This window comes from Cydia splendana, chromosome 3 (genome assembly GCF_910591565.1).
Source record: "Cydia splendana chromosome 3, ilCydSple1.2, whole genome shotgun sequence".
Taxonomy (NCBI): domain Eukaryota; kingdom Metazoa; phylum Arthropoda; class Insecta; order Lepidoptera; family Tortricidae; genus Cydia; species Cydia splendana.
Window position 1 is genome coordinate 13,300,583 of NC_085962.1, and position 15,295 is coordinate 13,315,877.

The window sequence follows — 15,295 nt, forward strand, 5'->3', positions numbered from 1 at the left end:
CAATGTTAAAAATTAAATGCCCATAGGCCAAGAGGCAAAATATTTTTTTATGTTCGAAGTTTACTTACTGCTGTCTTTAATTTTTCTGCTACTATTTTGTTCATTTATTAGGGATAACAGCTCATTTTCTCTTAATTTGGCTTTTGTTTTGAGAGTTTCATAACTTACTTCTAAATCAGTCAATTTGGTATTGTACTCTTTACATCGTGTTTCTAATTCCGCCTGGAACATAAGGAACAATGTAAAAAGATAACGTTACATACTGTAAGTTTCTTTTCAACGCACTTGCTCGTAACGGGAACTTATTTAACCGCTTTTAGGCTCATAACTTGAAATATTACGCACGCGCGGCACGCGTGCTTTTTCATTATATTATAGCACTTTTTAGGTAATGAATCATAATCCCACTGACTTAAGAAGGTAACTGATTGCTAATAATATGTATGGAAACGGAGCCTTCTTAAATTGGTCGAGTAGATTTTACAACGCGGACTGGAGGGCGCCGGCGCCCCGCCGACCGCCTGCCGAGGTCCGGCCGGCCCGCCAGCGGCAGGCGAGGGGCGGCGGGCAGTATGACAGATTTTAGACTTATTCATACTAACGGTTTTAACAATTAAAATTTGATTATTATGAACGTTTCCTTTGTATCCTCGCAAGTGTGTTGAAAAACGTCGTATAAAATGGGTGTGCATTGGTCATTACACTCATTGCACACATCGGCTTTCTTATTGCGCGCTCGCTTACAGCTCGCGCGCACAATATTGCCTCGTGTGTAAAGACCAACGTCGCACACTTGTATCACAATGTACTATTACAGTACATATTTGGATTAGAGAGAGACGGGCTCGCGCCCCATGAGTACCATAATATAACACAGTTTTAAAATTAAACTTTTTAAGTCAATTATTACATAGTAGGTCTGTACACAACTATGTACCTACTTAAATATTATTCGGATATTATGAATACCTTAGCAGATGTAAAGGTCTGAAATTCTTTTTTAGTTTGCGTTATCTTGTCCTTTAATATTTCCATTTCTGTGTCTTTTTCTATGTTTATGGCACTGAGTGTCTTAATTTCATCTTCCAACTTGGATATTTTGTTTGTGCTTTGTTCTAGTTTCTCCATATATTCCACCTAAAACAAATGCAGTGTCACAAACTAGAATATATCACTGAGATTTCAGAACTGAACAAATAGGTATGACGAATGTAAATACATAACATAGGTACTTGATACGCGCGTTTTTTAGGGTTCCGTACCCAAAGGGTAAAACGGGACCCTATTACTAAGACTCCGCTGTCCGTCCGTCCGTCCGTCCGTCCGTCTGTCACCAGGCTGTATCTCACGAACCGTGATAGCTAGACAGTTGAAATTTTCACAGATGATGTATTTCTGTTGCCGCTATAACAACAAATACTAAAAACAGAGCAACGTCGGGCGGGGTCAGTACTTGGATGGGTGACCGTTTTTATAGATAATGGTACGGAACCCTTCGTGTGCGAGTCCGACTCGCACTTGGCCGGTTTTTGACTGTATACGCGCGCAATATTTTAAGCACACTTTATATTCTTATTCTTAGTTGTGTTCTGTTCATGTCTTAGTTCATGGTCCTAGTTATAGTACTTATTCAGTTTGATGAAATTTAAGTCATGTCATGTTCAAATGGAACAGAGCTACATTTTCTCAAAAATGGACGGCAAAGTCGACTTTGCCGTTTAAAAAATAGGTCGCGAAGCGCGTAGTTTATGGTCAGTCAAAAATTAAAAAGTTAAAAACATTGCAGTCTCGATTTTGGGACTGCAATGTTGCATACAAATTCCATTATTTGTCGAGTTCCAAACTTTTTAAAAGTTGAAATGGCCATATCAAATGAAGGCACAGGCCCATTAAACAGCCAAACAGATGATTAGTACCGCGACTATTTACCTGTCTCAAATAGGTTGGCGTATTTTCGGCAGAAAAATACACTTCTACTTTTTTATTAAAAAAATAAAAAGGCGGCAAAGCAAATTTTTTCAATTGTTTCTACTTTTTTCTGTGAAAATATATACCTAAGAACGTTGCTTTTGTAAAATATTTCTATGATATTTATATTTCGTGCACCATTTTTGAGAAAAGCACTATATATGACTCGGCTGGAAGGCTACTTGCTGGCTTCGGATTCAATTAAACGGACTCCCAAGGTCGTCCGTTTAAACCGAATCCTCAGCCTGCAATTAGCTACTTCCGAGCCTCGACAATAATGTACTATTTCTCAAAAATGGACGGCAAAGTCGACTTTGCCGTTTAAAAAATAGGTTGCGAAGCGCGTAGTTTATGGTCAGTCAAAAATTAAAAAGTTAAAAACATTGCAGTCTCGATTTTGGGACTGCAATGTTGCATACAAATTCCATTATTTGTCGAGTTCCAAACTTTTTAAAAGTTGAAATGGCCATATCAAATGAAGGCACAGGCCCATTAAACAGCCAAACAGATGATTAGTACCGCGACTATTTAGCTGTCTCAAATAGGTTGGCGTATTTTCGGCAGAAAAATACACTTCTATTTTTTTATTAAAAAAATAAAAAGGCGGCAAAGCAAATTTTTTCAATTGTTTCTACTTTTTTCTGTGAAAATATATACGTACGAAAGTTGCTTTTGTAAAATATTTCTATGATATTTATATTTCTTGCACCATTTTTGAGAAAAGCACTATATATGACTCGGCTGGAAGGCTACTTGCTGGCTTCGGATTCAATTAAACGGACTCCCAAGGTCGTCCGTTTAAAACGAATCCTCAGCCTGCAAGTAGCTACTTCCGAACCTCGACAATAATGTACTATTTCTCAAAAATGGACGGCAAAGTCGACTTTGCCGTTTAAAAAATTGGTCGCGAAGCGCGGAGTTTATGGTCAGTCGAAAATTAAAAAGTTAAAAACATTGCAGTCTCGATTTTGGTACTGCAATGTTTGCTACAAATTCCATTATTTGTCGTGTTCCAAACTTTTTAAAAGTTAAAATGGCCATATCAAATGAAGGCACAGGCCCATTAAACAGCCAAACAGATGATTAGTACTTATAATTATAATGTTGGTACCGCGACTATTTAGCTGTCTCAAATAGGTTGGCGTATTTTCGGCAGAAAAATACAAATTCAAATTCAAATTCAAAATTTTATTTGCTAAAAATGCACGTACATATTAGATGTTGTCATATACAATAGAATGTGGGTATCAGCGCATTTAGCCAGAAGGCATGCAAATCAGAAAATATAAGACATATTTACAAATATTTACAAAAACATATTTACAGATATACAAATAACTTAAAATTGAAATTAGAACATGTCAAACCAAAACTAAAACGAAAATACGGCTATGTCTATGATCATCTATGGTTAAGTTATTTGTGGTCAATTTAAAAGCTAGCAAGAAAAAGGTTAACGGAATACATCAAATGTCAAGAGAAATAATTTATTTTAAAAGGATGTAATTGTTAAATATGTCAAATAATTGAAATTATACAAGTCATTGCTTAATATTGAAAAATTCAGTCATTGAGTAAAAACAGTGCTCATTCAAAAACTTAACCAATAGATTCTTAAAAACTATCTCGTCATCGATCAACCTCAGTGATTTTGGCAAACCATTATAGATTTTCGGCGCCATTGCAAAAATACTCTTCTGGAAAAGAGCCGATTTGCCAGGAACTGGGTAAAGTTTATCACAATGTCGTGCACTTACAACATTTTTAAAAAGATGTAGATTTTTTTTGACGAACATTGTAGTCTCCAGAATATACAAATCGGGCACGGTTAGTAAGTGAAGTTGCTTAAAATATGGTTTGCAGCTGGCATTGTACCTCAACTTACAGATCGATCTTACGCACCGTTTTTGTGCTTTGAAAACATCATTGGCTTGGCTAGAGTTCCCCCAGAAGATAATTCCGTATCTTAAAGCAGAAGATATGTAGCCGTGATAAGCAGACATAACAGCAGTGCGATTTACGACTTTACTTAGCATATATAAGGTATACGAATATGTCATAAGTTTTTTACAGAGATTGTCAGTGTGAGTCGTCCAATTCATTTTGTCATCTATGTATAGTCCTAAGAATTTGGTAACATGTGTGCTAGCAATATAGGTATCATTAAAAGCTACAGCAGTGCTATCCTCAGTTTTTCTTTGGCTAAAACTCATTATTGTAGTTTTTTGTAAATTTATTTTTAAGTTATTTTTATCTAGCCATTGTACTATTGATTCTAGGCTGCTAGTTATTTGATTTTTGTGTGTAAGCACAACCGTACAGTCATCTGCATACAAAACTGTTGGATGTATGATAGCTCCTGGGAGGTCATTTATGTACACAAGAAAAAGTAGGGGACCTAAAATACTACCCTTTGGCACTCCATATGTAACTAATTTTTTATCAGAAAGAAAGTCTGATTCAGTTTTGGTTTGAGGTGATATTCTTGTTATATTTGTCTGTTGAGTACGACCAGAAAGGTAAGATTTAATCAGATTGTGTACATTGCCTCTTACACCGTATAAATATAGTTTGTCTAGTAGTATCTTGTGGTCAACATAATCAAACGCCTTGGTCATATCTATGAAAACAGCATAGACTGGGAGACTATCATCCATTCTAGTGTATATTTTATGTAAAAAGTCATATATGGCCATGTTTATTGATAAGTTTTTCCTGAATCCTTTTTGTTCATCACATAAAATATTATTAAATTCTAAGTATTTATACAGGGTGGAAAGGCACGACGATCCTTCCCGGAAGTATTAGGTCGTTTAAGTGATACAGAGACTATTGGTAATGGTAAGAATCTTTAATTGAGTAAAAAATAAAAATTGCAAAAATACTACTTTTTAACTGTGGTGATAACCCTATAGCATGTGCACATGACGGCTAGATTAAGGATCTCCGTCGGGAAAGCTCGGGACTTTACACTTTTTTCCGATCGTTGACAGTATCGCAATGATGTATGAATGACGCATAAATGTCAAATAAATCAAATGCATGCAAAAAATATTACAAACAATGTTATTACTTTCTTAGATAATTACTTTTTTCCAATATTTAATACTATCTTCTTTTCACATACGGTGTTCAAATGTACCTCCGTGTATTACAACGCCGCCGCAGCCCGTACCCGAGTATGTCGATGCACATGCGATATAGTGTATGCTCTTCGTCATTTATCCTCCGCAGAAAGCACCAATTAGCCTTTGTCTCATTTCGTCCGCAGTTTCACATTCCGTTTGGTTTGGTACACCATATCTTTTACACAGCCCCACGAATTTAAATAGCCACGAGCATCTAACATTTTTATTTGAAGAATATGACATTCAATAAGTATAGTTCAATGAAAATTTAATTTCAAACATCAGACGTCTTGTCTATTTCCTACCACGCAAGAAGGTTTGTTAGTTTGGTATTGAAGAAGTATTTATTCTTGATTTATTCTTAGTATTTCATTTTTGCAAGTTCATTTGGTGCAACTAACACAACCTACATGTAATTTTTTATTATTTTAAATAGTTTCCAATTATTCGAAAATAATTTTGTGAAACGTGTTAAGAAACTAAAACCTTTTTATCAGTCAAGGAAACCAGAGATATTTATAAGACGATTGCGTACTTTTGAGTGGTTGTCAATGTCACCATTTGAACTGTCGTTGTAAACAATGTTGTGGTTAGTATTATTAATATTAAGGAATAACATAACTATTTCATTCAAGTATTGAACAAGTGGAACCACTAAGAAAGCGAAAATCCTGCAATGATTCTTACCGTGCTGTAAGCAGACCTAAAAATGGTTAGATGGCAACAAATTAGCATAATTTCCTGTCGAATACTGATTGTTTACAAGTAAGTTCATTGACCCTGTCACCTGTTAGGGTTAGAACAAAGTAGTTTTTTGCGTGGATGTTTAAAAGGTCATAATTTAGAAACGGTTGCCCATATTAACATAGTTTCTATGGAGAAAATATAGAGCTTAGGCTAAACTATCTCCCATTTCCGGAAAGGATCGTCGTGCCTTTCCACCCTGTATAGTCGGTCATATATTGCCTTTTCGAAAATTTTGGAAAATATTGTCAACAAAGCAATAGGTCGATAAGAATTCATGTCTAATTTGTCGCCTTTTTTGAAGAGTGGTTTAATGATAGTTACTTTTAAATTGTCAGGGAAAGTTCCTTCTTCTATACACCTATTGAGTATGAAACTTAATAATGGAGAGATTATGTAAGCTGTTGATTTAACTACACTAGTTGTGATGTTATCATAGCCTGTACTTGTTGTGGTTTTAAGGTTATTAATTATGTTAAAAATTTCATTTGCGTCTGTTGGTTGCATGAATATGGAATTATGTTTATTATAGGTTCGCGATAAAGTTGTTTTAACTGATTTATTAGGGTTATCTTTAACCTGATCTGCAAAAAACTCGTTAAATTTTTCAGTTATTATTTTTGCATCAAAAACCTTTTGGCCATCCGCTATAATGGCTGCAATATTTTCCTTTGGGAAGTAAGTCTTAGAGTTGTTTATAATTTTCCAGGTTGCTTTAGATTTGTTTTTGGCCGCTAAGATTTCGTAATTGTTTTGACACTTCTTAGTTTGTTGAATAATTTGTTTTAGCTTTTTAGAGTAAGTTTTGTATTTAGTTTTGTGTGTTTCATTTTTAGTTGACCTATATGTCCAAAGCATTTTCCTCTTATTTCTGCAGCATAGTTTTATTCCTCGTGAGATCCATTTCGGCTTTTTTGTTGTGTAAATTTTTACTTGTAATATAGGGAAACAAAGATCATAAAAAAGTTTATAAATTTCCAAGAAATGATTAAATGAATCGTTTGCGGTAGGCGCTAAATATATTTCGTCAAAATTAAGTTTGCTGAGATAATAAGCAAATTTAGTCATATTTTCCTGGCAATAATCTCGTTTTGATACGTACCAATATCTTAACTTGCAATGTTTTCTCACTGGACATTTTAATAGCTGAGCATTGTGGTCGGATAAAGCAAATTCTAAAAGATCTACTGCACTACCACGAACATTATGTATGATATTGTCTATGCAGGTGCCACTGCATAGACGTGTAGGCTTATTTACTGAGAGCTTCATATTGAAACCTTCTAGAATGTTCTTAAATTCTTTACTGTATTTGGTATCTTCAAGGATATTAATGTTAAAATCACCACATAATATTAATTTCTTGTTTTGGTCATAACAATGTAAACTAAGAATGTCATAAAGATTATTAAAAAATATGTCAAAGTGTTGATTTAAGTTTTTAGGTGGTCTATACATACAATAAACAACAATATTAAAGTCCGTCAATTCGACAATTTTTTTGAGTCTGTGTCTATTACTTTATAATTTATACCATTTTTGATAAGAATGCAAGTACCTCCATGTCGAACAACTCTAGTGAAATTAGAAACAAGTTTATAGTTTAAAATATTGAGCATTTCAAGATCATTGTTTATCATATTATGCTCCAGATACAGAGAACATCGACTGGTTTTTTGTTAGTTGCAAGATCATCTAGTGCTAAAGTTAAAAGATCAGATTTATTCAATAATCCATTAATATTTTGGTGCATAATATTTATATGATTAGTGACGAAAAAATGTATCATCAGCATCACTTAAATTATCATCGACATTGTTTGCATTTTCATGTGTGTTATTAACATTGTCAGTAGAGAGATTCGGATCAGAAACATGTGGAGTATTCGCATCGATATCAATAGCATCATAACACGCGTTATATGGTAAATAATTAAAATCGATATCTTGCACGAGGCTAGCTAAATCATTGATAATAGTTCGCATACCTTTGTTATTTAGGACCCCCAAACTACCTGCAAACATATTTTCATTGTAATCCAGATTTAGATTAGAGTCCAGTAACCAAGCATATTCATGTGTAATCACATCTAAGTGCAGCATGTTATTAAAAACTTCAATCCTGGTATTGAAAATATTTGAGTAAACCCCAGATCTATATGTAGGAGCGCATAATACGAAGTTAGTGTGAGTAAGATCCTTAAGGGTTTCACGTATGCGAGTAATTAACTTTGGATAGTTGCACGTAGATGTGAAGTCATTGTGTCCTATTAAAACTATACAATAGTCAGTATTGGTTAAATCTAGAGTCATTTCTTTTATATTTTTGAGTAGTTCCGTTAGTCCCCCACCTGGAGTGATAAAATGACATACATCGAAATCATTGTTGAACATGTTTAGAGCTATGTTTGTGATATTGTTTCTGCGATTTGTACTTAGAAAATACATTTTTCTCTTGTTCAAATTATTTAGAAATGTATGTGGACGTTGTTCTTGTGATCTTATTGTAGATGTAGGGTCATATTGTGGTTCCTGACTATATCGTTCTAAATCTTGAATTTTAAATTTTAAAGTTATTATTTCTTCATTCGCTTTCCTGAGTTCCGTTTCTAGTAATGCCATTTTTTTCTCAAGATCGCTTATTATGGGACTCGCAGTACTGCTTGCCGGGCTTCCTTTATGTTTTTTCCTATTTGGTGTTCTTCGATTTGATAAAGGCGAGGGCGTTCTACATATTGTTTTGAGTGCTTGTATCTCTTGTGTAAGCTTTTGCAATTGTCTCTTTAATTCATTATTTTCTATGATGAGGTTTTCGAGTTCATTTTCTGTGCTGTTTAGTTTGGTAGTTAGGTCAGTGATTTGGGCTTTGAAATCTTGTGAAGAAGAATGTTCACACACGGTATCTGCACTTCTTGACAGTATGTCCTCCATAAGAGAGTCTATAGACTCGTCGTCACTTATTTCCTCGTGAAGTGATTCTTCAGATTTTGATTTTACAATTTTGTTTAATTCTTTATTTTGCGATCCAGTGGAAATTGAGGCGTCTCTGGCATTTGAAGTTTCTGTGTTATTATCGTTATCAGTGGTATTTAAAGTTTCGGTAGTATCAGTGTTTTCGATTGTATTCAAAGTATCAGTGACATTTGACGTTTTTAAAATAGTTCCCCTTCTTCTTCTGGGCGTCTCATTCATATTTTTGTGAATAGAAATATTAGTTTTTTTATTCACGACCTGTTTTTTGATTACAGGTTGAGGTCTCCTCCTTGATGTAGCAATGGACGGTTTGGGTTTTTCTGTAGACATTCTTTATTCCAGTGAAAAATAGTAATAATAATAAGTTGTGTGAATAAAGTTATAAATTTATATTGTACTCGTGCAGGTCCTTTTCATTTGTTCATGTTATTAGGAACTAATGATAGCAATATGTCCAATTTCTGGGTCAATTTTATAATAAAATATCAAATGTCAAGTAGCATTAAAATCGGCAGGATGAAAATAGCGATTCTGTAGTCCTTTATATCCAATATTGTCAAAACAGACGTAGAAAAAAAAATCCTTATAAAGTGATATGCCGTCTTCTGCGTAGAAAGGAAAAATAACCGTTAATAACGGTTAAAATAACGTTATTTGTATTGAACGCATCCGTAGAAGATTGGCAACCCCGGCGAGCTGTCAAATTGTTGTCACGCCTCCAATGATGTATAACCAATCAGCTGATCACTAATTGAAGATTGTGTTGTGATTTGATGGTTTAAGTGCGAAGTTATTCAAAATTCTGTTTTTAACCGAAATAGTCTTCATACCTGGATATAATCTTCAGATTGATTCTTCATGATGCAGCTGTATTTGATGAGGGATTACATTTTTGCTAGGCAGTCCGACGGTTGTCTTCAATTTGAGCACAAATATGGGTAAGTTCTTGCAGGATTTCGCTAGATATCTTTTATTTAACTTGCAGTAGGTCCTATTACAATCAAGTTACGTTCCGTACACTTTTATTTTTTAATTAAAAAAATAAAAGGCGGCAAAGCTAATTATTTCAATTGATTCTACTTTTTTCTGTGAAAATATATACGTGAGAACGTTGCTTCTGTGAAATATTTCTATTATATTTATATTTCTTGCACCATTTTTGAGAAAAGCACTATATATGACTCGGCTGGAAGGCTACTTGCTGGCTTCGGATTCATTTAAACGGACTCCCAAGGTCGTCCGTTTAATACGAATCCTCAGCCTGCAAGTAGCTACTTCCGAGCCTCGACAATAATGTACTATTGTTGTTTCGTTCAATTTTAAAACAAAATAAATTCTACTGTATTTCTACACTATAGGTCCAATTTCACTTTAAAAAATTGGATTTGTAATTTATCTGGGCCTTAGGAGGATATTGATACAATTTATCACAAAAGTACGTCATTAATTATACAAAGCCAGATTTGTAAAGATTGCAACACAAAACTCATACTCACCACTTCTGGATTGTAAAGTTTTTCTCGTTTCGTTAACTCTACGATATCCTTAAGATCGTTTTCTGCAATTTTTGCTTTCTTCCTTAACACACAAGGAGGTGTTTTCGATGCATCTATCGAACAAAAACCGGTTTAAATATTGAAAAAAAAAAAAAAAACTTACAATATAATACAGGGTGTCCCAGAAATCGACGTCAAGCCGTAAACGGATGATATACCAAGTCATAACAGTTATCATAAAAATACAAAAAAAAAATCCATCTTATGTTCTTTAAAAATTATGGTCACTTTAAAAATTCACTAAAAAATCCACACCCTGTAATGGTTCTTTAAGTCTTGTTACTACAAATTCCATAATTTATTCTAATTTTTTTATTATTATGTAATCTTGAATAATGCTTCTGTAGATTTTTGCCTAAAATTTAAAGCCAACTGCTATTACTTGGAAGAAAATTACACTTTTTCAAAACCAAATTATTTAAATTTACTGTTTCGCCCAACTTTAACTGACTGTACTAAAAAAAAAATTTACTACGCTAGTTTGGCAAATAATGTTAAAAACTGGCGCGTTTAATAAGGATTTCAAAATGGTATAACACTTGCTAGATTACGTTTTAAATAATTGGTAATTTTTTTTTGTAAAAATCCCCAGTATTTCACAAAATGTCCATACTTCCTTAAAATGACTTTAGCTTACCTAAAGCTTTGCTCAACGCCGTTTCTTAGTTTGATAGAGACGGGAAGAGTCATTTTGGAGTATGAGCGAGATAAGAAATCAAATTTCCACGTAATTTAAGAGCAAGGTTATGATATTGACTCAATCTTTTTACTTTAATTTAAGACCAGTTTTCTCATAAGAAAAAAAAAAAAAAAAAAAAACAAATTATCAGATTTGAATTATTTTTTTTACAATAAATGTTCAAACTGCCTTCCTTCAGCGCCTAACGTTACTTGCCAAACTAGCGTAGTACATTTTTTTTTCAGTACAGTCAGTTAAAGTTGGGCGAAACAGTAAATTTAAATAATTTGGTTTTGAAAAAGTGTAATTTTCTTCCAAGTAATAGCAGTTGGCTTTAAATTTTAGGCAAAAATCGACAGAAGCATTATTCAAGATTACATAATAATAAAAAAATTAGAATAAATTATGGAATTTGCAGTAACAAGAGTTAAAGAACCATTAAAGGGTGTGGATTTTTTAGTGAATTTTTAAAGTGACCATAATTTTTTAAAGAACATGAGTTGGATTTTTTTTTAATTTTATGATAACTGTTATGACTTGGTCTATCATCCGTTTACGGCTTGACGTCGATTTCTGGGACACCCCATATATGGAAATCCATATCAGGCAGTAAGTCAAAGAAAATGATTAAAATAAGTACATTAAGATTTAAGATGACTAGAAAGAGAGAGTCGCTTGAAAAATCGTAGACCATGTTGCAAATAAAAATAACACTTCCATGAGGAAATGTAAATTTAATACATATATTTGATGAATAAAGATTATCAATATATTTTCGTTGCCATTTACACGTAATTAATAACGCAAAATGGCCCAGTTTCTGGTGTTTATATTCATGAAACTGAGGGAAAGGTGCCGCAGAGTTACCATCACATCACAGTTCTATTGAAAATCGTAAATGGCCTAAGATTGTAACACAGTAAGTTCGTTGAGAATGGCCGCAATACGGGAATTATAATAATACTCACTGTAGCATTTGTGGTATGGTGAACAACGCGAAGTGTTAGATGCGTTGTCTTCATCGCTATCTGTAAGTACCAAATAAAATTATACACAGTGTTACATAGTTCTGGTCTTCTATTTTCCATAGTTTAATTAAAGTAAGAGAAAATCTTAGTCAAATAGGAATTATAAAAAAAAATACACAGCATTACAGTTAAAACCAATTCACCCACTTAATGTTAATTATGTCACCAACCGCGAACATTTTTCTTCTTCTATGTGCGCGTCGGAGAACGCATAACGGAGAGTTCCATTACTTCCATTCCTTTTCATACGATACTAAATAAAGCAAACCAACAAAGAACCGCTGTTGGCTATGTGCGAAATTGGTGGTGGGAGAAATACAAGCGACGCCAACGCATGAAGATTCGTGGGACGGCAGTTTCTTACTATTTGGCAGCTGCCATGTCGAATAATCAATATGTCTCACACCAACTAGGGGGCGCCACAGTCATGCACGGAACGAATTCCCCCCTAACCCTTGCTATAGTCTATAAACTCACCAAGGTCGATAATCTCGTCGCTAAAGTTAACCTTCTTGTCTTTGGGCGGCGGCGTCACCATAGCCCTCTCCTCCGACACGGGCGGCAGCTGGCTCGCCCGCTGGATCGGTTGGAACTCTCGCGGAGTAGGGAACGCTGAAGGGCTGCAATTCAATTTCATTATTTTAATTTTTTGTTAATTTATGATGATAATAATAATATTGAGAATAGAATAATGTAATTAAACAAGTACAAACGAACAAAAAAATATCAAAATGATATACAATACATTTCTAAATAAAAAAACCGGCCAAGTGCGAGTCGGACTCGCGTTTCAAGGGTTCCGTACGTTACGTTTGACTACACATTTCTAATAGGTTTTCCTGTCATCTATAGGTAAAGAACTAATTTGTGTATTTTTTTCAAAATTTTAGACCCAGTATTGGGAATGATAATTTTTTGGATTTTCTTAAATAACTTCTAACCTATGTATTTTAAAATTATAAAAAAAAATATATTTGAAATTCTCAAGATATGACCTCTTTCATTTGATATATAACACGATATAGTTTGATAAACTTTATTTTTTAACTTTCTCATTAACCCCCCAAAAGTGCCCCCCATGTATAAAATTCATTTATTTACGTTACAAGCCCATCTTTGGGTCACTAATTTACATACGTGTACCAAATTTCCACTTAATTGGTCCAGTAGTTTCCGAGAAAATAGGCTGTGACAGACGGACAGACAGACAGACGCACGAGTGATCCTATAAGGGTTCCGTTTTTTCTTTTTGAGGTATGGAACCCTAAAACTATTATAATATACCAAGAAATTGTGGTCTAAACTGTAGCTCTTCGAGAAAACCTCCGCAGTTAAATAATTTGACAAGTGGGACTCACTTGTACTTGAGGCTGGGTGTGCAGAACCTCTGCACGGCGGCGTCGTCGGGCGGGCGCAGCTCGGCGGCGGAGATGGTGGCGCGGCGCGGCGCGCACCACGTCTTCCTGCGCGCGCCGCCCGGCACGCTGCGAGCGCCGAAACCGTTCAGAATCATCTTCCGGAGGCTCTCTATCTTGTTCAAAAGCTTACGGTTGTCTTGCTGCAACGATATTTAACACATTCAATACCACTAAGTGCTACGGGATACGCTCGTAGCGCGTAGCCACGGTTTCGTCGTATGTAGCGCGTAGTCGCTACGAACAGTGTACCCGAGAGTCGGGTTCTTGGTGTTGAATGTGTTAATTGTCAATTTTACACCAATCAAAATATATATTTCAACTCAACACCCGGGCTAACTGGTGTTTTATACAATTATTTGAACATGTTGGGGACTTACTTCAATATGATTTTTGATAGCCAATTCCGACTGCAACTTGGATAGTTGCTTGGTTAAATCCTGTAATTTTGTAGCATCCGTGGCCACTGCGTTCACTTCCGGCTTGTTCTTGATTGCTTTAGCTCTATTCGCGAACCTGGAAGGATATCCTATGATCATATCAAAGAACAACAATACTTGGATTATATAAAAAAGTTAGTATTTGGAGTTTTCTGCATTACGACTGTTAGTCGGACTACCTTGTAAAATCGTGTCTAACGGGTTGGCTAAAAGTAATGAGAATTGTTATTTTCGAAAACATAGTCAACATTAAATTGTACAAAGTGTAATGCGAACAGTCAGAAGCATATAACAAAAATTTAATAAAAGGAAGCCTTTTAATATATTATAGCGTTTGCTTTCAAAGTTACATATTTTGTCATCAAAAAATCCAGAAACCAATAGCTATTGTCTTTATTTTTGTTTTATCGAAAATAAAACCGGCCAAGTGCGAGTCGGACTCGCGCACGTAGGGTTCCGTACCATTACGCAAAAAAATCACGTTTGTTGTATAGGAGCCCCACTTAAATATTTATTTTATTCCGTTTTTACTATTTGTTGTTATAGCGGCAACAGAAATACGTCATCTGTGAAAATTTCAACTGCCTAGCCATCACGGTTCATGAGATATAGCCTGGTGACAGACGGACGGACGGACAGCGAAGTCTTAGTAATAGGGTCCCGTTTTTACCCTTTGGATACGGAACCCTAAAAATTCTCACTTTAAGCCAACCTGTACGTCTACCATCAGTTTTGACATTGACATATACACTCACGTCTACGTAACTTACTTTCTATGCATCTCGCTCGTACTCGCATATGCGAGCAATAGTGCAAGCGAGATGTACAGAAAGTAAATTACGTAGACGTGAGCGTTATGTCAATGTTAAAACTGATGGTAGAGGCTCTGTTACAGTACCCATTAGTTAGGCAGTATGTATTTCTGTTGTAACTTACTGTAAGGTGGAGATCGTTTCTTCAACAGCGGCGGGGGTAACGGCACATATGATACTGGTCTTCGCGTTTCCGCCGAGCGAGTTCTGCAGAATACGCGTAAGCTTGCTGTCTCGGTAGTTTATGTGTCTGGAAGTTTGTAATAAAGAGTTAGAGATAGATAAAAAAGAGTAGAAAAAGAGTTCGTAAGTTTTCGAACTGCTATGACGTTAACTATGTATTAACAATTCAGTTCCGTCATTTGGTCACCAAATGTCGAGCTACAAAATGTAAATAAATTCAGGGAAGACAAGTAATAGTTTCAGGAATAAGCTAAAGTCTAAAATAAATTTACATTAATATTTATTATTTCACTGCCACAGGACAAACTCATTAAAAAGGATTCATCAAATATTCGGCATTCGAATCCCCCAAATTGCATTTGAATTGAAA

The 15,295-nt window shown here is 34.9% G+C and overlaps 1 protein-coding gene across 1 annotated transcript in view; it reads right to left on the reverse strand.

Moving 5' to 3' along the window:
• Positions 1 to 15,295, reverse strand: part of LOC134806540 (kinesin-related protein 4-like) — a 49,718-nt gene that overhangs the window by 28,293 nt on the left and 6,130 nt on the right. The window contains exons 6-13 of the mRNA XM_063779839.1: positions 14,867 to 14,992; positions 13,871 to 14,006; positions 13,434 to 13,633; positions 12,553 to 12,695; positions 12,016 to 12,075; positions 10,309 to 10,421; positions 970 to 1,137; positions 69 to 222 (exon numbers count right to left, since the gene is read on the reverse strand). Coding sequence (XP_063635909.1) covers positions 69 to 222; positions 970 to 1,137; positions 10,309 to 10,421; positions 12,016 to 12,075; positions 12,553 to 12,695; positions 13,434 to 13,633; positions 13,871 to 14,006; positions 14,867 to 14,992 — 1,100 coding nt within the window. The remainder of the gene's footprint in view (positions 1 to 68; positions 223 to 969; positions 1,138 to 10,308; positions 10,422 to 12,015; positions 12,076 to 12,552; positions 12,696 to 13,433; positions 13,634 to 13,870; positions 14,007 to 14,866; positions 14,993 to 15,295) is intronic.